We start from the raw sequence: 23225 nt of genomic DNA, 5'->3' as shown, positions 1-23225 counted from the left end.
TACTTTGTACAGGTATAAATGATACCAGTAGGGGTAAGACAGTAGAAAATCAGACACTAGAGTTTATTGTTTAGGTCTCAGATTGAACTTTGTGTGTTCATTAGTAATGGGTAACTAGCTGGGTCACGTCCTGGGCTGTAGGAGACATTTAGCTAGCAAGCAGGTGAGTAAAAATGTACATCTGAGAAAAAGGGGGTAAAAAGTGGCTATTTGTTAACTCTGTGTATCATTTCATTGCCTTACGCATGTTTAAGGCTAAGATTTAGTCATGGATATTTTTAGTAAAAGTCCTGGACAGGTCACGGGCAATAAACAAAAATTCATGGCCCTGTCCATGACTTGTACTATATATCCCTCACTAAGTCTTGGGTGTTCTGGGGGGGGGTTGGGGTTCCAGGGGTGCAGCTGCTGCTCCGGAGGGGCGACTCTGGGGTGTCTGCTGGTGCTCTGAGAGGGGAAGGCTCCTAGGCACCCACTGGTGCTCGGGGTGAGGGGGCAGCCTGGGACTGCTGCTGCCGCTGCTGGCCCTGGGGTCAGTCGCAACTGCCAGCTGCAGAAGTCCCGGAGGTCCCGGAAAATCCCTGAATCCGTGACCTCCGTAACAGACTCGCAGCCTTACTCATGTTTATGCAAATTAAACGTAATAATTAGCCTGTAAGAAAAATAGATAAATGAAAACATGACAGTATAATTTTACTATTTAGTTCAATATTGCAACACCATGGCAGGAACTGTCAACAGTCAACCCAAAACACAGATTGGTACTTACTCCTTCAGATTTCTTATCTGGGTAGATGCAAGTTTCGCCACCCGCTGTGAAATTACAGTACACTTTGAAGGAGTCTCCAGAGCAGCCCTGATTAGGATCAATCCAATATTCACCTAAAACAAACAAGAGAGGATTTACTTAAGATAACAATTGATTTGGAAGTCATATTTTACTGCGATATAATGCTCCTCAAAAAGTTTTAGCTGTAAAGCTATAGTTCTTTTATCTTAAAGAGTGGGAAGCAAAAACAATTTTTTGTTATTGTCTTTATTGCTCCTTTACGAAAGACAAAACCAGCCTCAGTTGTTTTTTTATTTTGGTTTAGCTTGTATTTTATTTCAGGCTATGACTCCCTTTGTTTGCTGAAGGACTTTAGTAAATCATTTGCAGAACTGGTGAATGGCACCGCAGAAGGCTGAAATCTGAGGCAGAGCTCTCAGAGAGACCCCAGGTGAATGGAGAAAGCATGTTGTATATGTCAGCCTCTTGTGACTTCAACATCCAGATCCTTCAGTTAAAGAAAGTCACAACCTGATATTTCAGAATGTTGAAAGAAAAACAAGCAGAAGAAATGTTAAGGCTACATCATAAAGGAGCAGTTCAAACCCTGGGCTGGATTGTGATGTTTAGGCACAGCCCTGTGTTCAGGGTGGTGTGGAGCTGCATAGTCGTAGGAGGGTGCATGTCAGAAATCGTAGGTATACAGAAGCAGGGTGCCCGCTGCTAAGCACCTCTCTGGAGTTCAGCTTATTTCTGCACCTCTGCTGGGTGGTGCATGCTGGGACTAGAGCCATTGCCCCTGCTTCTAACTCCTGAATTATGCATCTGCACTGGCAGCACTGGTAAGCCTCGGGTTCCGGTATTTTACCACTATGCTGCCTAACCCTGAAGCTGCAGTGTAGACGAGGCTCAGATGTTTCCAGATAGTAAAAGCACCATAACTGATGGCTGGCTAGACAACATAATGGCAAAGACATCTGAACTGCTCTGAGCCTTTTCTGCTCTACAACTTCCACCCTTCTTACAACTGGTGGATATGCACTGTTGGGAATTATGGGTCCTAAAAATACTAGTGTAGACAAGGGCTGAGGGTGAGTGCTATAGTCAGTCCCAAAACCATTCAAATGTCAGTCTCTAAGGTGACTGCTAACAATCATTCTAATTATAATGGTGTTTTCGGTGATGTGGATTAACACCACCAGCTAACTGCACACTACTGGCAGAACAGCAAATAGCAATGGTTTTCAGTCACTACCCTCCTCGCCCACGTGCGAGCAAAAGTGCAGGTTTCTGAACGGTGTGCATTACCAATCCTTGCAGTAATACTGTCTCCTGAATGTACAGTATGGAACATAAGGATATATGTGTGATATCTGTGGTAATAGATACAGGTTCTTTTTAAGTCTTCTTTGTTCAGACGCTCTTTATTTAAAATAGGCAGTCCTGACAGCTAGCTTCCTACTCCCAAGAGCTTTGTAAAGAAATGAATGTTTTCACTTTTATTTTAACCAAATTAAACCCTCACTCATATTAAAAGCTCCCCATAACAGATAAATACTGGTAAGTGAACAAGTCAGAGATTTTCTATGAAAGATAGTCATTATAATGGAGGTACTGAATTGTAATATATGTACTTTTCATACAGCACATTCACTACTTAACTGTTCCTCAAGGCAACCATCTGTTTTTATCTGTCTAGAGTGAAAACAATAAGTAGTATTAAATTGTCAAGATGTATTTTTGCTCTCATTTTAAAATGTGAAAAAATTACTTTGAACAGGGAGAAATATTCATTACAATAGAAGAAATATAAAAGCAGGAGAGCTGTGTGAAAGTTGGCTTTCATTTAAAGCTTACCAGAGAGTAAGCTCAGTTAAAAAAATTAAAAAATAAACAAAGCTATTTCTCTGAAACACTGCCTAATTTATGACTCTGCATTTTATTAAACTTTAATGCCAGATTTATTGCCATAATCTTGAATATGTCCATACATTTCACATAAACCTCAGTCTTTTTTGCTTAATATGTTTGTAGGATGAAAGAATTATGAAGGAATGTATTGTGAGCAGAATTCAGGAATGTCTCGTACAACTCTCTGATCATTTTTTAAAATTCTGGACTAATATATGTAGCACCTAAAACAAATCTGCATCCAGCCACCCACCCCCAGTTTTAAAATAGTTATATCTTTTGGGTGAAATCTTAGCATCATTGTGGCTAAGCTCCCATTGACCCCAATGGCACAAGGACTTCACCCTTTGTTCTTTGGAAAAAGGTGGTTTTGTAAAATGCAAAGCCTCCTTTTCTAAATAAACATTTAAACTTTTATTTCTCTCCTTGTTAATATGCTTTTTTTTTTGTAAAGCAATTTGTAAAATCTGTACATCTAAAACCAGACTGACTGTATTGCATATGTAATGAACTCTTGCTTTACAGACACAGAATTTCTGTAGTTGAAATTAAATTCACCATGTTTATAAATGGCTTTTTTTGCCTCCAATAATGGATTTAACGAACATTTTCTTAGCTTTTCTTGAAAGACTATATTAACCATATAACTGGAATTAATGAACTGACAATATATCTTAGTAAATCATAACCTCAGCCCATTTGCTTTTGTCATGTAATATTAACATACCATCTGGGAAGTCTGGGTGGCAGAGTTGTAGATCTTTGCAAGTTCGGGCTGGGTTGTTCTGAGTGCCCATTGGATACTTCATATGCTCAATATCTTGCTTTAGAGAATTGAGTGAACCAAATATTTCCTCCATGCCATCAGAATAATCCAGGATGTTATCAGCTGCATCAGCCAGCATGTAATCCGAAGATCTTCTTGTCTTTTTGGGTGACTGGATTGGCAAAGGCTGGATAACTTCCCCGGGAGGACCCTGAAAAGTACATTACATACTTTGGTTGCCTTTTAATTTTATTTTCCAGATGCATAAATAGATTGATAAATGGAAATCCTGGCTGGAGGTGATTTGAATGGTCTGTCTTCTTTTTTTATTTTATTTTTCTCGGATTTCCTTTCGTTTGGTCAAGGCTTGATTACAGAGAAAGAGCGAGAGATTCTGCCTGGCCCTTATATGGGAGCAGAGCAGGGGGAATGCCACATGGAGCAAAATCACAGTCCATGTGCTCAGCAAAATGTAGGGACTGCAATATTCCTGTTTCCCAGAGGGCCTGCAATGCCCCAAAGGGGGCATGTAAGAGGCAGGCCCGGGCTCCACCCCCAGTGTCCACCACCATGCTGCCTAGCAGAGCTGGCCAGCCACTTGGAGAAGGCTAAGTTGCCCCCCAAAAGGGGGGCAGTTCTGGGGTTGCTTGCCTAATGCACCTGGGAAACAACCTGAGACAGACAGTCTCTTGGTATGCTTATACTCCGGAATGAAACCAAAAATATTGAAATTTCCAGAGAACCAAAATTCCTCCATCAATTGCATTTCAGATTGAGGAAAATGTTTCATTTCAAGAAAATCAAAATATTTCATTTTGCTTTTGACTTTTTTTTTAATTTTATATTTTATAAAATCAAAAAATGGAAAATCAGAATGTTATGTTCTGAAAAAGGAAAAGTTTTTCCCTTTTTTTTTTTTTTCTCCAAATTTTTGTTTCAGAATGAATTTTCATCAGAGACATCACGTTTCCATGAAATTTTTTGCATTTATGGACTGGAATTTTCCAACAGAAAAGCATTCGGTTTGGAACATTTCCAACCATCTCTAATATTTTCCTTTTCTGCAGTTTTCCAAAGTCCGACCTGCCAGTGTTACAAAACAGGATCATTTGGACCATTAACTGAATGCATTGTCAAATAAGTGATTTTACTTACGGGAGGACCTGGGGGGCCAGGTAAACCACCATCGCCCTTTTGACCACCAGGACCCTGCAAATCAGTGAAAGAAACACTATGTTAGCAATCTTGGAAAAACAAAACAGCCTAATTTTTTTAAGAAAACCACCAACCCCAAGGGAAAATACAGAACAAGTCTGGAGAGGAGTTACTTACAGTGGATCCTTTGGAACCCTTTGGACCTTGAGGACCCTAAGGGACAACGGACACAGTTATACTGAGTTGTACTTAAGCTAAGATGAGAATATTTTGAACTGAACAATATTTGGCAAGACACTTTGGATATAATTACTTACAGGTAAACCAGGAGGGCCAGGAGGGCCGAGTGGACCAGCGGGACCGGGAATGCCCTAAAGAAGAATGAGCAGAAACTACATTATTCTAGCTCCGTTGTTTCTGCTATACTGAGCAACAGTGACAGGGACAATAAGATGATTAGTTAAGTACACCTACAGAGTAGTTCTACGCAGGGATTGAGTCGGCTTAATGATCTAGACCCTGTTTTATGATTAACAACATGACATGCCAATTTGAGTTCTGTTTTTGTACTTCTCACCCTCCAAAGTTCATAAAGCCACTACCTCATCCACTGCCAAATTCTCCTTAAGGCTCGCTTTTGACATCATGCACACAGAACACTGCCCGTTGATAAAAGCTAGGCAGATGATGAGCTCCATTGTGAGCACAGCTAGTGTAATTGAAAATGTTGAGCAAATTGTTGTGACCATGTCCTCCACCGATTTGTTTGTTTCATCCATCTACTGAGCCTTGTCTGTAAGCTAGATTCTGAGCTCTTTAGCTTTGTGACATGTTTGTACAGCACCTAACACAATGGGACCTTAATTCTTCATGGGTATACTAGGTGCTGCTGCAATTTAAATGCTACTCATATACAAGATCTGTGCAAAGGGTTTAGAATTCAAAATTTCTTCTTCTTGACTTGGCAGAGAGAACAGGCTTGTACAGAACTGAAATGGAAACAAAAGTATGTTTTACTAACTGTATCGCCCTTGGCTCCGAGAGCCCCTTGTGGACCTGGAAGACCCCTGTCACCCTTTTCACCCTGTTCTCCTGGAGGTCCAATCAGACCAATCAGACCGGGATGTCCCTAGAAAAGAGTCAGAGAAAAGTAAGATTGAAGGTCAATGTATATAACTATGAATAATGTAAATTAAATGAGAAATATATATTGATAGCTTAGGGTATTGAAAAGTCATCACTGAAGGTATTTACAGAGAAATCCTAAAAATTCTAAAAACAGTAGGCACACAATTATTCTGCAGGTACATGCATTTGCTGACATTTATGCTCAGAGATTACCTGTAGAGTTTATGTATTCCATGAAAAATAAATCTGTGAGTGCTACATAGTAGCTACTTACTGAAGCCAATAACAATACCTATCAGTATCAAGTCTCACCCTTGTCAGTATTTAAATGCTCCAAACACATTTGTGAGTTGTAAACCACCTCAATATGCAATATACATTTTTAAATACCTGATCCAAGTATGTAAATAAAATATAACTCACAATAGAATGGGCTTCATTCCAAACAATTTCCCTTTCTACCTACAGTTCCCCGTGCCCTGATAGCTCAATGGGATTCCGGTGCCTATTTCCCTTAGGATCCTTTGACAAGCCCATCCTATATCTTTAAAGTCATTTCTGCTATTACTTCACAGTAAAGACAAATACAACAATTGTTCTATATTTATATTTTTTGGCTCTCTCTCTCTATAAAAGCTAATGTGTCTTATTCCCATCTGTGAAACTATATGCTTTTCCCCTATGGATTTCTGTGGGCTCTTAATAACAGAGAAAAGCCAGGGTCATTAAATTTACCTTCCAGGCAATGACTGTTCCTTTCTCTCTGAATGCTGCTAGGATGGGCAGATGTGGCCTACCATTTCATTATTTATTATTAATTATTATTATTATTTATTATGGCAGTGGAGAGTTGATTGATGGGTGCCATGGACCTTTCATGTCACTATGGCATCTTTTATACAACAGAAATACTTTTTTTTTTGTCTTATGCACTCAGCCAACACTTGGCTTTTAGACTGATGATGCAATTAACGGAGCCTTTCGAAAACTGAAGACACAAAGCGAGAAATGTCAGCCTACCTTCTCACCCTTGGAACCGGGATCCCCCTTCAGTCCAGGCAAGCCAGGTGGACCCTAAATAGGTCAAAGGAAATAATGTTAAACACAAGTTTTAAATGGCATGGCATGATGTACTCACACTAGTTACTTGAAATAATAAAAGTACTGTAAGTTCAGGTATGGTGGCATTCAGTGGCTGATGACGGGCTGTGTGTACAACTTAAGGCACAAGATAATCTTTAAGTGTATGCATAAAAGAAACATTTCTGAATAGAATAGCTGATTTTGACAAGACTAGAAAGTGGAAGTGACGGCCTGTGTGACTGGAAATTTATGATGAAAGAGCTCTTTAAAGGTCAATTAAAAGTCTCCACGTGGCACTGGAAATACCCAATGAAGCATGTGATAGTTAATCAGATTTTCTAATCTATGTTTTGTTGATCTTATTACTTTTGCTTGTAGGCACTTTACATGCTTTTCATTACTTCTCCAGTAACGCTTGTTCTTTATTGTCTCTATCCTGTTATAACACAGTGGTAAAGAGACCACTTAAGTTGGTAGTAAGGATCAGTAATGTCTTGCAGATTGTTAAGCAGGTGTCTTATATTAATTTCCCCCTATTTTGTTATTGGTTTGAGAGCCACTCCATATTTCAGTCCAGGGTTAGGGTATTATCTTGGGAGTAGGGAGCTCAGGGTTTAATTCCCTGCTCTGTCACAGACTTCTTGTGTGACCTTGGGCAAATTGCTTAGACCCAGCTTTTTAAAGGTACTTCAGCCTTGCTTTGCTCCGCACTGCCACTTCTGAAAATGAGACTTGGCTGTGTAAGTCATTTAGGGCCAAGTTTGTAAAGGTATTTAGGCACCTAAGTGCCAATGATTTCAATGGGAGTTAGACACCGCAATACCTTCAGACTTTTGACCCTTAGGCCTTGCAATGCAAGCAGAACAATGTCAAAATACCTTTAAAAATGGGCCTTAGTTTCTCCATGCCCCAGTTCCCCAAGTGTCGAATGGAGATTATAGCCCTTCCCTACCTCACGGGTGCTATGAGGATAATACATTAAAGACTAGGAGGCACTTAGACACTACAGTGATGGGGGCCATATAAGTACCTACAATAAATATTTTTTTCTCTTAAAACAATCCCACCAATCATTTATACAGCACCACGGCTGTAGAAGGTGCTTTCTAAAAGAGAATCAGAAAAACTCTTTGCCCCAATTTTGGTCCGTAATTGGTCCTGGGGAAGCAATGCTAATGCTGCTTCTGTCAGCTCTCGACAGGGTGCTTCAAAAACAAAAGCTGTACAAAAGTGTGAAGCACTATATTATCCAGTTAGAATTCATGCACCACGGGACACCAGTGGGGAAACGTAGGGCCTGACTCTTCAAATTTGGTCATGTGAGTGGTCATTCTTCATATAAGTAATCCAATGGAAGTCCATGGCACTACTTGCCTAAGATTTGCAGGATAGGGTCCTTACTTGGCACTGTGTAAGGAGATGTATTGTTAAATTACAAGCATACATAAGCTAACCAGAACCACTACTCATGTTTTATGAACCTGTACATGGAGATTGTCAGCTCTACTGTAAATTTTGCCCATGCTGCCAGATTCAGCCATCATGACAGCAGTGTGCATAGATTCAACAATGGCTTAAGGAATATCCCATAAGAATTGGACTGGATGAAATGTTCTCAAAACACTAATTTCTCAGATATTTAGAAGGGAACTGCCTTTCAAATGGCATCAGTCTGAATTTACCAAACTTGTTTTGGTACCCCTACAGTATGCATCTTTTAAAGAGCTTTTTTGGGGAAAGTCTATGTATGATGACAATGATATTATAAAATACTCTATTGCCAGAGCCATAGTTTTTCTGAATCACTCACCCCTGTGACTCTGTGAAACTATGGCTCACACTAACCTTGTAAATAAATGCAATTAAAATGAGGACTTAAAAATGGGAGCTTTTAAAAAAATAACATCACAGTGACAGCATTAACACTATGTGTTTAATGTTGACACAAACTGAAATGCAATTTCTTTTGGCATCAATGTAAATATATCTCTCTAGAGCAAGACTGTTAAACTTTTATTGACAATTTAAAAATCTTAATCTAATAAGGTTCTATAGTCTTAAATCGATCTCTACAGTATCATGATTATAGAAGACGCTCCTGTGGTGCATTTTGAAACAACTTTTTTATTTGCTGTTTTTTTAACAAAATGTAGACGTATGGGAGCTTAGAAAATCTACCTAGGAGACAGCTACTTATCCATAGCCCAGAACATCAGAAACGACAAACACACACAATAACACAAGAGATTAAGCGGTGTTAATGGACATCATTTCATTAGCTGGTAGTTAAACTTACTGTTATCTGAATTAGTTTTAAAAGAGGCTAGACAGAATCCACAGAAGTATGTGGTGCTCAATATCTATTTTAGTAATGGACCACCTGAAATGTCCACAAATTGACACTGGCAGGAGTCATTCCCAGCATTCCTGAGATGAAAAGCAGGGTACCATGATGTGAGATTTGAAGACAGGAAAGTAAAAGTGGAAGTGGGGAGCTAGAGGACGCCACAGGAGTTGGAAAACACATTTCCAAGAGAACAAAATGGAAAATCCAGAAGCTGCCATTTCCACTGCGTGAAGAGCTTCTGACTTCACATCCTCTGCTATGGGTACAAAACAGTCTTCCCTAATTTTCATTTGTGAGTGAGTTTAGAACTCCCAAATGTGCGTTTGCTTGAGCCAGATATAGAGGGCCACATTTTGTCCTGATTTAACGGAGATTGCACTGAAGGAGGTAGTGAGAGAATAAATCAGGGCAGAATTTGGCCTAATATGCAAGCTTCCTCATGTTGTTCAGCCAATGCACTTCTTTCTGCTCTTCCAGGTCTGGGTTATTTTGGAGAAGAGGTTGTAAATCACATCAAATTGGTGATTTTGTAACGTCTTCCAATGAGGGCTAAGTGCTCATTTTCTCTTGTGGCCTAAGAAAGACCTGACCTTGGCTTCTAGATTTCTGTATGGCCCTGCACCTAGCCAAAACATGAGAAAGGGGGAGGTTCAGAGCTCCAGAGCTAGAGTTCTGTCAAGGGGAAAAAACAGGGAAGAGACAGGGATCTCTCAGCTCCATGGGACAGCCACTCAGAAGTTTTTACAGTCCAAGGCTCAGCAGAACTCCGCATTATAGAGTACACCACCCTGGCTTTTTTAGAGGATCCAGTGTTAGATGGTGCTAGGAGAAATCCGCCAAAGGGCTCCACTGGTGTTGTGCTGACTGGCAGGCAGGATAAAATTGCAGGAAGCCAGAAGGCCTGGGGATCCACACCAATATCACTGAGATTCTACAGATGCCCCAGAGATACACAGGGTTTGGAGCACTGTGAACCCCTTACTTATTCCAGATCTGACACAACCAAAGGTTGATCTTGTGAGCTCTCCTCATAACCGATGGAAGAATTTGGAATAAACTTCATGATCGGATACTCACATAATTTTCCTTTCCCCTTCTGCCTCCTTGAGAGTTTTTCTGTTAACTTTAACAAGGACATAAGGGAAGTCTATTAAGATATTAATCTTCTCATAGTTACAACAAATGTGTTTATTTTTTAAAAAGCTGGAAAGATGAGACAGGATCTCTATGTCTGGAAGAACTCTTCGCTTACAAACTTGATAAATCTCTTGCTATTCGTATGAGGAGCAAAACAAAATTCTGATTTTGTTTAATTTGTACAGAATAAAGTGAAAATCCAAGTGACACAGGGCATATGCACGTGTAGGAGAGGCATTAATTTCTCAGAGCCATTAATCTCACACTAGACATGTGTACACTGGGGAGAGGAGGTGCTAAAATGATCCAGTATCTCATCGCTACCAGTCTCCTGCTGCCAGGGGGCATATGAGAAGTTTTGATATGGATGGCAGTCATAAGTGACACTTTCAGTGTGGCACAGATTCAGAAGTGCCACAACTCTTCATGTACAAATTTTTATTCAGTGTGTACCTTTTCCATTTCTACTTCAGGATATCAGTTGATGCAAAAGAGTAGGCAAATACATAATTCATGAACAAAAAGGGAAAAGGAAAACAGGTCTGATATGTTTTTTAGCTTCTGGAATATAGAATCAAACATTTTCACCTGCAGCATGTTGTACTCTGCAGCATATCTACTTTGGCATGCTTCTCACAACCGCAGTCCATGGGGAATGCAACCTAAACTCAGCAACTGCTGTCTCTGAACTTTATTTCAGATGTGAACCAAAGTTTAATATGCTGCTATGTAAATCTGATGATTTACTAGAGCTAGCTAATCAACAGGCAATCTTGAATTCTTATTATCAATGGTATATAACTCATTAATATACTTTGCTTCTGATTGAAATTGGGCATTTAAAATAGCCTCAGGACAGGTCTTTTAACTATACATTTTATTTTAAATCCCACAGGACATTTTTGCTACTTAAATGTGAAAAGGGATATTCAATGACCAGTAAATTTTTGTTTTAGAAGAGGAAAGATGGCTCTTTGATTAAGGAACAGTGCTGGGACTCAGGCAATCTGGGTTCAGTTCCTGACTATTCCGCAGATTTCTTGTCTGACCTTGAGCAAGTCACCTAATCTCTGTGCCTCAAGTCTCCCTCTGCACAAAGGAGATAGCAATAGTGTCTTTCTCCCACTCTTTGTCTTATCTAATTAGATTGTAAGCTCTTCAGGAAGGAGCTGTCTCTCTTCCTAATGTATATATGCAGTGTCTAGCACAACTGGACCCTGATCTTGCTTGGAGCCTCTAGTGATACTGTAATGCAAATTATGTATGGATTGATAGACATGTTGCATCACAGCCCATTGGGAGAAACAATTCTAGTCCTGAAAAAATGTAAATACATGTTCTGAAGCTCTTTCTTGCTTATAGGGTAAAATCATGGGTTTTGAACATTTGCAAAAATCTATGTTGGTCAACTGGAATGTGTCCATACAATGTTCCAATCAATGAAAAAAAATCTATTCTTCTTGTTAAGATACACATAAGAAAGTGAAAAAGTGTTTCAGATGTGGAAGTCCTAGCAAGGACTCATTCAGGAAGCATTTTATTTTAGATGATGAATTGCACATTTTCTCAACCACATTTGTATTGGCTGTGAGAACCTGACGATATGCTCTGCAGCTGTTTTAGCTAAAACCCAACCCTCAGTACCTGGCTTCAGAAGTGGGGCAGGAATCCTTTTCACAAAGGATGTGTGGAGCAGCTGTATAGTTAATCTGCAGGAGCTACTTCAGTCCTAGGGCCTATGTAGGGGTACCTATCCCTGCCAGGCCATGAGGGGAGAGGAGGGTACAGGAAGATTCCTCCGGCCTTCTGACCCTTATCACCTATGCATGGTTGAACCACACCATTTGCAATAAAAGAAGAGAATGAATTTACCCCTTACGGCGCCAGTATCTTGATGTGCTGTGGTTGTGTCATTGTGCACATCGGCACCAGTTAAAACTTCCAGCAACAAAAGAAACAGTTGCTTTTATTTAATGTGTGACAGCAGAAGAACATACCCTTGTGTGTCATTTGAGAACCTGACACTTGCTCTTCCATTTCACTCAACCATGACTGTGTCCATGTTCTATTTCAAAGCCTTTATCCCTAACATGTGATCTTGGAAATGTATTAAACGCCTTCTGTTCAGCATCAGAATATTTATTACCTCCTCCTGACATCTGAGCAGCATCAACTCAGAGGCAGACCTTCTAGAACTTCCTCCCAACTAAAAGCCTTAGCCAGAGCAAGTCCTCAAAACTTCCAATCTTTCAGTCTGCCCGGGGCCATTTTCTCTCTTGAAACGCACCAACTTTCTCCCTTCCCACCTTGCAGATATCTGTACCCATCCTCATAGGGGTTAATAACAAATCAGATTATTTATAGGACTGCAGAGTGGGCTAATACAATGCATTCTAGTCAATCCAGATGAATCTCAGCTCAACTATTTTGGCAAGTGAGAGACCTGAGACCTCTCTCATAGCTAGATCACCTTTGCTTAGCTGCAAAAACCCGAACCATCTGGCCAGGTATTGTAGATTTAAAATGTATATGTAATAAAAGCCTGGATTGAGAACAGCAATAACTTACTGCTCATCATGTTAGTTTTTTTATTCCTCATGAAGGACTTATTAAGAAAATTATGGCACTACTTCCACTGACTACTAGGACTTCTATATGCTTCGTTTCCTTTGGCCTTCATTATTCATGTGCAGTAATATTCATTTGGCCATTGAACCACTTTTAAGAGATAAAGGAGTATTAAATACCACTCAGCAGCAGCCAAACATTTTTTAAACATTTCCTGTGGTTGTGGTGATTTGGCTAGAGTATGAATTAATTTGTGAAGTATTAGTTCCTTGCTTTACAGCCATATCAATATTATAGTCACAAAACATAGTTTGATGACTAATAAACTGCTCTGAAGTAACAATAAAACAGAAAGCATATTCTGAGAATTAACTAAAGAGTTAACACAACAATTCATCATGAAACACAACTTTGTAGCAAGCTACAAAGACCTGTAGGTTTCCCCCAACAATGCACTGTGCAGGAGTGCACTTTTGGCTTTGGCTAGTTTCTTTCAGGAGCAGCAGTTTATATAGTAAGTGATGATTCCAAATGATCTTTCAATTTAATCTTAAATGCTTGGGGAGTAATAAGGACAAATATTATAGCAGCCCCAAAAATGGATCTGAGGCTGTGATAAGGGTAGGATAAGGTAAAATAGTAATGTAAGAGCTCAGAGTCCAAATGGAAAAGAGAATGGGAAAATAAAGCATGTAACAACATGCAGGTTGCTGTGCAGTATAAAAATGAAGACTTGATGAGCTGCATTGAGTAGTTTCTAAGGATGACACCCCTCATCTTTGAGCTCTTTGAGATAGCTTTTTAGGATGAGATTTTAAAGGGCCCTACAGGACTTTGGTGTCCAACACCCATTGACTTTCAATAGCAGTTAGATGTCTAATTCCCTCAAGACCCTTTGAAAACCTCAACCATAAACTATTTCTTGGGCAAGGACTAGTGAATTAAAGATGGAGTATGGCTCTGCCTTGCTAGGAAACCCATCCTGAAGTCTGGTTAGGTATAGATCTTCCTCACCATCCCTCTGATACTAATTCTGAATGTTCTTGAGTTTCAGTGATTAGTCAGACCCTTTAGGAATTACATGTACCTACATGACCTCAATTACCAGCAAAGGCTACACTGAAATCACCAATGCCAAGGAAATGTTCTTTTAACAGGATTATTTTTTTTCTGTTATGAAGGCCATAAGGCCTTATATTCACTAGTGTTTGTTTGGAGACAAACACATTTTTGGATAGTATACATTCTTGTACTTGTATATGTTGGTTTTTATTCTAATATTGGCCAGAGGATTGAAGGGATTGATACCCCGTTGCGTTACTCCAGTCTTATGCCAATGTAACTCCACTGATTCCAATGCAGTTGCTAATTTCTATAACTGGATAAAGCCGTTGTAAAGCAGGCACTCAATATTTTCAAACACAGAAGGATACAAGCCTTGTAACCACCGATTTCTACAATTAGTTCCCCTGAACATATACGGAGACCTTAATGGTACATTTTTAAGGACTTTTCTCTGTGACATAACATTGGAAGGAAGGAAGGATACTCACCACAGGACCAGGTGGTCCGTCCTGACCTGGTGCTCCAGGTAGTCCTTGTTCTCCCTATTAGAAACAATTAAGATCCCTTAAAAAGTGGATACATAAGATTAAAAAAAAGATAAAAATCTTGCTATATATTCAATGAACTCACCACAGGGCCAGGAATACCACGGAGACCCTCTGGACCAGGTTTTCCTGAAGGTCCCTGAGGACCAACTGGTCCTGTTTTTCCAGGTGCACCTTCTGAACCAGGTTCACCCTACAAGGAAGCACATATCAGATCAGATCATTAATGGAGTTGATTATCCATGGCTCGGTATGGGTGCATAAGTGAGACAGAGGACACAACGAGCTTTTCACACCCTTTTCCAAGAGATGATCGCAGTCTGAATCTGTTCCCCTCAGGGCAGCCTTGGCCCCTGCCTGATAACTATGATAACCTGCACTAAAGTTTATGGGATGGACATGACCATGTTCGCCCCTTCTTTTCTGCACTAGCGAGACGACCTGGCCTTGCATTTGTGAGCAGTGCACACAGCAACCTATCAAATATCTCTAGAAGCTTCTTTCCAGAGGGATGCCTCTGCACTGCATTAAACACAAATGAATTATTGTGCAGCAAAAGTGAAGCAAAGGAATTTCACAACTTATAACTTATATAACCCTTTAAGCTGAGTTATTTATAACTTAACTGTGATTACTTTGGTAAGTTTAAAATATCACATACTATATGTAGAATAAATAGCTTAGAAAAAGCATGATTTAGTTTTTGGAATAGTTTTTGTATTTCACTGTTTGGAACAGATGTTCTTATATTTATTACCTTTGCACCTTTTTCACCTTGTCTGCCCTCAGCACCAGCTGCTCCAGGAGGGCCCTGTAAAGGAAGGAAAAGGTATTAGGTATGAGATAAATACTGGTTCATAATTATAGTATATTAAAATTATATCAAAGTGGTGAAAATAGGATCTGAAATGTTCTTACAATTTCCTCTGTATCAGTGAATAATAAGTTTGGTGAATGTTAATAGTAATATAAATAAAACATTTCTTGACCATTTTATCAATAAAATGAAAAATCCCACTTACCCCCCATTAAACCTTTTTTATTTTCATACATTTTATTAGGAGCTTACAACAAATACATTGAATAGAAAATCAAGTACCCTTTATAAACACAGAGCAAAGAGAATGCCATAAATAAATATATCAAAAGACATAGGAAAACTTTATAAAAGTTAAGAGAAAAGGCAAATAACATTATAGGTAGGATTTCCAAACATGTCGAATATCTGCCTAAATCTGATCCAACTGAAGTCAATGGGACTTCTATCACTAACTGCAATAAAAATCTAGGTATTATTATATTGTGCCACTGTAAGGAGAATGGCTCATGACACACACTTCTTCACCCTTTAAATTCCTGTATACAGAAATTATATCCATTTGTCTAAAATGTTAGGTTGCAAATCTGGGTGTTTCTGCACTGGATTTTGCTCAGGGCTGCAGTAGCAGAGTGTTGTGGAACAGTGATAAGGTTTAGCTGTAGAGCCACATGGGTGGGACTTGGGAAGGGAATGCCAATGCTATGCCCGGCTACAGACAATGCCATCAATTTTTTAAAAGAAGCTTTTAAACTAAAAAAGGGATATTTTTCTGCTCCCAAACCATAAAAAGTTTAATTTTGATTTCAGGGGATTTATATACACAGTTCCTGTTACTAACAGAAGCTGTGTATGAAACTTCAGCGTACTGTACTTAAAAGGCTCCCCTTGAATGCCCTTAAATCTTTAAGATAAAAGACCACATGGTTTTCATACAAGGCTAGTTTTTAGCTTGAGAAAGTTTTTCATTACAGCCAGATATTTCTTGCCTATAGCCATCGGCTGAAAAAACAGAAATCTGGAAAACTTTCTCAGTAAGAGTTATATGTCCATCTGTTTTATGAACAGTACAGGATATAGGAATTGCTTACCTTTAGTTCTTAAAATGTTTAAATAAGTGGGTATCTTTGTTTGTTAATATCCATAATACATAAACGTTAAAAATGGGTTGTAAGGTTCAGCAGTATGAACAAAGCCAGTAATTTCTATTTACATTCTGCCTTTACATTCAGAATGATCAGGGATTGATCCTTCAGAAAGGGTCAAATTCAGGACTTGATTGGCAAAGGCACTCTCAGTTTTACGGATGTGTGAATAGTTTTAAAGTTAAACGTATACCTAAGTGCTTTGTTGGATCAGGGTCTTGTGACAGATATGGCAATCTCCTGCAATACCATTGGGAGATTTTACTTGACTAAGTTTATGTATCATAGTGTGCCAGGGATTGTATGTAATTCCATGGGGGAGACTGACCACAACCCTCCAAGAACTAAGAACTGTGTGTTTGGGGGGGTGGGGGTGGGGGGGCTTGTGGTTGGAGTGGGGTGTGTGGGGGGGTAGTGATTGGCACATTCACTCAGATTGTAACATCTCCAGAGATGTATCACCCCCTCGAAAGGCTTAATCTAGAATCTCCAGTGACTAGCAGACAAAGAAGAGACTTTTGGATAAATCACCTGAGATTAAACTGACATCCTGGTCCAGCAAACAGATGGAACAAAGGAAACAGGGGGAATCCTTAAGGAAGGGTTGGATGGACCGATACCTGACAGAGCACAGGATTGGAGTTGGGGTGATCTCTGGAAAGTTGATTATCATGTGAGTAGGTTCTTCTATTGTTTTCAATATATATTTTTCTGTAATGCTTTTACCTTAAGAATAAATGTGGTTTCTTAGAAAGGGCAGTGTGGTAACTTATAACTGTGGACAATTATGCTGTTTATATCCTCTGGAGAGAAAGTAATATGTAGATGCTGGCAATTTAGACCATCTGGCTTGCTGGGAATAACAGTGAAGAAAGGAACTTTACAACTTGGAAAAACCACAGTAAGGAGTGAGAGAGACATGGGTCTCTGCCCAACGGAGGTGATGGTTGAGGAGCTGTAAGCTGAGAATGGTTGCCCTTGCTGGGCCAGATGGGTGGAAGAGACGAAGAAATACAGGTGCAGTTGCCCTGAACTATGACAGATATCACACCTCAATTTAACTTAACTAAAGCCTACTTATACTATGGCTGAATTTGGCCTGAGCTGTTTTCACAGCTTGATACATTATGCTGTCTATTATATCGATGCATATCTAGAGCAACTCCTGATTTACCCTAGTGCTCCAAGTATTTATCATGAGTACATACCCATCACTCATTCACTACAGAAATGAAGCCATCTTTCTGGTGGAATGTAGCACCCACTATTTTCCAGCAATACTGTACGAAATGTTCCGCTAAAAAGAGGAGTGAAGTAAGCCTTTCCCACTGAAGTTACTGCAACCAGAATTAAATTACCCAAGTTGGATGTTGGCCACTCATTGTGGTTAACACTATCTACTCTTGTGAAAAATGCTGTGGGATTTTTGTAATAACTGCTGCCTCAGTTTTGCATAGTAGCAGCACAGTGCTCCCGAACAATAACCTAAGGCCCGGTTTGGTACTAACTCCAAGGAATAGGAGGAATATATACCCTACCACCACCATCTGGTAGCAACAACGACATCTGGTTTATATTTATTTTTTTCAGGTCCCATGTCCAACACTGCTTAGCTATCAAGAGCTGAAAAGGTCATAGCTTAAGATGATCATAAGTAGAAATTATTAGCGGGAATATAAATGCACTTAGAAACATTTTAAGGACAGGAAGACTTTCTCTATTATGAGCTAATTCACACATTCATTCTCTTTACCACTTGATAGTCATTTTTGCTTAATTCCTAAAAAGGTTAAAACCCACCCTATTCCGCTGGAGAAGCTGAAAGGAGTTGAGTGCAGTAGTACTTCCTGGAGAAGTATGTTCCCTGAATAATCTAAGCATACAGCTGCAAAATCAATTAGCAGAGCTAAAAACACTGTGATCGCTAAATTATAAATACAATGAATCATGATTGCTAAACAAAGGGGGTGAATTCATCATCAAACAATGCTAACGCTGCATCAAGCACAAAGTGGCTAAATGAACAGCGCTTTCTAACAGACTCTGATTGCTGGCATGGAACAGATGGTGCTTCTGCAGAAGAAGACTGCTAATTGTTATTTATCTTACTTTCCTGAGCTTGAATTGTTGTAGTGTATGGTAAATTTTAACTGACATAAAAGTTCTCAATAACAACTTAAAATTAATGCCATTTTCCCCCCAGCTATCACAGTAATGTTTATGATTTTATGTCTATGCTTCGAAGTGGACGTATTGTCAGTTACATTCCACACATGCCTCCAAAGCAGATAAAAGAAACTTTTCTCCGTTTTGATGGTATATGAACATTGTATGTGGATTTTCTTGTCTGCATTTTTTCTGCTTCAGAATTTCCTTATAATAATTTTAAAAATTCTATTCACAGTCATCAGTCATCTGATTGAAATATGCTTCTTAGTGAAGACAGCACCATTAATTATTTTCATGACACATAACCACTGTTCAGCAATTTGTTATGTTCAGAATACCTTCTGTGTATTTTTACTCAAGGGAAAGAGAGGAACTCAGCTTCATTTTCAAGTGCAATGGCCATCCTGATGAAGCAGCAATATGCTATACTCACAATGGGGAAAAAAAAACTACATTTTTTCCAAAATTCTGCATATGATTGAAAGTGACATGTAAAAGGGTCCAACTGACCAAGCAGTTACCTTGGTTTCTGATTTTCAAATGTCAGAAGCCTGCTACCACATACCATCTAAATCTATTATCTTTTGAAAAGCAGGCTGTACGCATTCTGGTTTTGAACAAAAATATGGCTAAATCTTATGCTGACTTTCCTACTTTTCTTTAAGCTTTTACCCATACATTTTTAGAGTGATGCATGGAGTTTTAGCTGCAGGTGATCCAGGCACCTGCTTCATACCCATAAAGCTAATATGTCAGAATGTGAGTTGACATAGGGCTGAAAAATGCCCCCAAACTGTTTCAGTAAAAAGCTGAAAGGAGACTAAGAAAAAAAAAAACACTCACTGCTTGAGAGTCCCAGTTCAGTCTGCCTGCTTTAATTGTTACTGAGTCTAAATACCACTTGTCTTTTAAGGAAGTAATGGAAAGTTAGCATTCCATTATTCAGTGGCATCCTTTCTCCCTTCCTTTTTAAACTTCATCAGACAAAATCAATGAATTCAGATCAGATAGTATGGGAAGCAGCTGGTGAAACATTGCGGAATCTGTATGTGCTCACTAAAGAATTTATTCTGGAATCAACAATATACTGCCATGGTTTAATCACTGATTGATTTTCTGGAAATTAGATAAAGGTCCAAACCAAGATTCTGAACAATGAGATACTTAGCTTCCTTTCAGATTTTCAGCTTTTCACCATTTTGGCTTACCAACCACGTATCTGTTAATTTTTGTGGACTTTCTACCTAATGACATTACCCCACTATCTTTAATTGAAATAGTGAAGCTGAAAAACAATGCATCTCTTTGGAAACACAAGGTTTAAAAGAAAATGTTGGTGGCCCCAACCCAACAAAAAGCAGAGGTTGGGGCAAAACTCTTACTGTCCATGATAATTTAGTACGTCCTTGGTCGCCACATAAGTATAATTAGCATTATGAAGTACTTTTCATCTTCAAAGCATTTTACAAACATTAACTGATTGTCCCCACACATCTGCAGTGAAGGAAAGTTTTATTATCCTCATTTTACAAATGGGGAAACTCAGTGAAGCAAAGAGGGAGCATGTATCAGAGAGTGTGGGCTGACTTCCATCAGGATAAACCCTGTCAGAAGTTCCTGATGGTAGGAGAAAAAGTAGCCACAGTACCCCCTCCACAAGAGTTGGGTACCATTCATACAGTAAATGGTGACTGCAGGTGTGGAGGTGTGTCCAGGGCAGTGACTGGGCATGTCTACTAAGCTGCCTCTGCAAAAGGTCTTTAGTTGGGGGTGTCCTTATACATTAAAATAAATAAATAAATAGAGCAGATATGTAAAATATACAGTAAGTTATTACTGCCTCTTTGAGGCCCTTTTTCAGTGAAGTACTTAACCAGGTGCTTAAATCCATTTCTCTTCAGAAAAGCACCTAAGTACATGCTTAAGTCCCCTACACTTCAATGGAACTTAAGCACATGCTTAAAGTTCAGCACATTCTTAAATGCTTATTTGAACCAGGGCCTGATTCTGCTAAAATATTAATCCCTGCCTCAACCACTTAGCGTGCATTTCTATTTGCATCATGAAATCTACTTCTTAAAAATTCTGTTTATTTTCATCATGTAGGCTACAGTGACTGAATAGAAAAATATAATGCTCTGAAATATTTTATGTAGCTGCTGCTACGCTCCTTTCAGTAAGAGAATATGAAACTGCTCTTGGATTTATACAGCTAGAGTGATTGTTTCAGCATTAAAATGCTATGCTTTTAATTATCAGAGGGGTAGCCATGTTAGTCTGGATCTATAAAAGCGGCAAAGAGTCCTGTGGCACCTTATAGACTAACAGACGTATGCTTTTAATGGCACAATTTGTCCAATCTACTAATACCTTGCGAAATGTACACCAAAATATCACAAAACTGAGAAGAATATACATATTGGAAAAATTACAACTTAAGTTTCTTTCTACCTTAAATAATAATTAGGCTATTCTCCTATATTCATACCATGGTCGCTCACTATTCTGGGCTTGCCTAAGGAACAGTAGAAAATATTTCTGGACACACACCTTTCATTTTGGAAATACTGCCATTCCTCTTTAGAGCCTGAGAATTTGAGATCGTTCTTTTTTAAAAAATAGGTGTTTAAACTGATTTTCCCCATATATGTTTGATAATTCTTCCCCAGGTTTTTAATTATAATCAAATTTCTTAGTAAAACCTATAAACAGGGAAGCAATTTACACTGAATAAAATTTAGTTTGTCAACTAAACGTCCCTGGATTATAAAAATAAAGAGGGTGTGTAACAATTCTGTATTGCATATTGTGCAAAGTCTCATTGTATGGGATTTCCAAAAGGACTCAGCATTGTCATTGGATTCAACAGAAGCAGAACTAAGTCAATATTGAATCCTTTATTAAAAATATATTGAATAGGTATGACTTTTAATCAACTGATATTTTAGGGCAGATAGCTTGCCTCACTCCTCTCTTGTTGTGCATAATCTTGGCAAACCGGAAAATCTGGCCATTCAAACCATGAAGTTGCTGCAACTGAATGTTTCCATTGCTAGAGCTGATGTCTCTAATTTTCTAAGCAGTGTGTCCAAAAATTCATGAAAGATTTTCATGCACAATTACTGTGATTGCTTGCACAATAACTGTTTAAATGTGTGAAGATTTCTGAACATACATTTATCTGATTTGGTAAATGCATACAGTTATGAAAATTAGAGCCCTATAACAGATTAGCTGCTTTTTAAAATTTATTTAGATCATTATTAATGTATTCAAGAACTAATTTAATCATTTTTACAAACTATGTAGATGACTGCCACAATCAGTGTACTGCCACAAAATGTTCTTAAAAATGAAATGGTGGTTAGTTAACTTAGTAAATATAGAGTATTGGTATTGTGAAAATAAGTTTAAATGTAGTATTTAGTTCTGAAGACACACTGCTGTCTCATAAAAACAGCTACTCTACCTGAAGCTGTTCAGAACTGCATAGTGACATATACCTCTATAGTTGAACTCAGAAAGGTAACTTTAATGTGCGTTTGAGTGTATTAACTAGGACACTCACTTAGAATCTTCCATTTTTGGTCAGCCATAGACTGCACACTTTCTTCTGGGAAAGACGTGACCAAAGTGAACCAGACCTTCATTGTGTGCATGCTAGAATAGTGTGATGCACTTTTCCTAGGACTGCCCACAAAAATCTAGGGATCTTCAGCTGTCACATCATGTTGCTGCACACTTCTTAATATGTATTGCTCAGAAACAGCACACCACACCGGTGCTCCAAACATTGCACTGGCTAGCTACTCTATTCCAAATTCAGTTCACTGTGCCGATTCTGAACATCAAAGGCTTTAGTGTGCTAGTGTAACACCGACAGACCCTGGTCGTCAGCAGGCAGGATCAAACCTGGGGCCTCTGGAACTTAGTGCATGAGCCTCTACTGCAAAAGCTAAAAGCCAACTGGCATTTAGCTAAGGCTATAGAGAAGACTCATTAATCTGTTTCTCTCTCTCTCTCTCTCTCTAAGTGATCTCAGTGACACTAGATGGGTCAGAACACCACACCCAGAAGGTGTGTGGGTTATACTAGTACCAATCATTTTCTGTAACTGCCTTGCCCTTCACATCCCACCAAGGCAGATAATTCCCAGGCTGAAATTCACAGCAGCTGGCCCTACATTTGGAGCTCCCTACAACCAGAAATCAGGAGCTGAAGTCTTCTAGGACACAATGGAAAACCCATCTTTTTGAATATGTCCTTGCCCAAGGTATTTGGGAGCTGTTTAACTGGGGCATCTCCTAGGGAACCAATTTAGGATTGATAATATTAGGATCCAGATTTTCCCAAACTGAGAAACCTAAAGTCATCTCATGAGCATGATTTACTATGACTGAACAGAGAAATCAGATTCAGGTAAATCCCTATGCATCAGTTTTTTTCAGCAGAAAGAAAACATGTTCATGCAACAGGGAACACCAGGCATTCTGGAATAAAGAGTTTCATAAAAGCGGAGTGGGGGATATCTGTGTTTGTTTTCATATCTGACCTACACTAATTGATTTTGGATGAATGGGGGGCAGTGTTTGATTTGGAGGGAGAGGCAGCAGCAGCAAT

The 23225-nt window shown here is 39.0% G+C and overlaps 1 protein-coding gene across 1 annotated transcript in view; it reads right to left on the bottom strand.

Annotated features, from left to right (window-relative positions):
* The window catches only part of COL11A1 (collagen type XI alpha 1 chain), a 235035-nt gene that overhangs the window by 5363 nt on the left and 206447 nt on the right, over nucleotides 1–23225 (bottom strand). The window contains exons 55-64 of the mRNA XM_007055218.4: nucleotides 15232–15285; nucleotides 14560–14667; nucleotides 14418–14471; nucleotides 6750–6803; nucleotides 5623–5730; nucleotides 4919–4972; nucleotides 4779–4814; nucleotides 4602–4655; nucleotides 3408–3657; nucleotides 770–882 (exon numbers count right to left, since the gene is read on the bottom strand). Of these exons, the coding sequence (XP_007055280.2) occupies nucleotides 770–882; nucleotides 3408–3657; nucleotides 4602–4655; nucleotides 4779–4814; nucleotides 4919–4972; nucleotides 5623–5730; nucleotides 6750–6803; nucleotides 14418–14471; nucleotides 14560–14667; nucleotides 15232–15285 (885 nt within the window). The remainder of the gene's footprint in view (nucleotides 1–769; nucleotides 883–3407; nucleotides 3658–4601; nucleotides 4656–4778; nucleotides 4815–4918; nucleotides 4973–5622; nucleotides 5731–6749; nucleotides 6804–14417; nucleotides 14472–14559; nucleotides 14668–15231; nucleotides 15286–23225) is intronic.

The sequence above is a fragment of the Chelonia mydas genome, chromosome 8 (genome assembly GCF_015237465.2).
Source record: "Chelonia mydas isolate rCheMyd1 chromosome 8, rCheMyd1.pri.v2, whole genome shotgun sequence".
NCBI lineage: Eukaryota > Metazoa > Chordata > Testudines > Cheloniidae > Chelonia > Chelonia mydas.
This window is presented reverse-complemented; position numbering and strand designations above follow the sequence as displayed.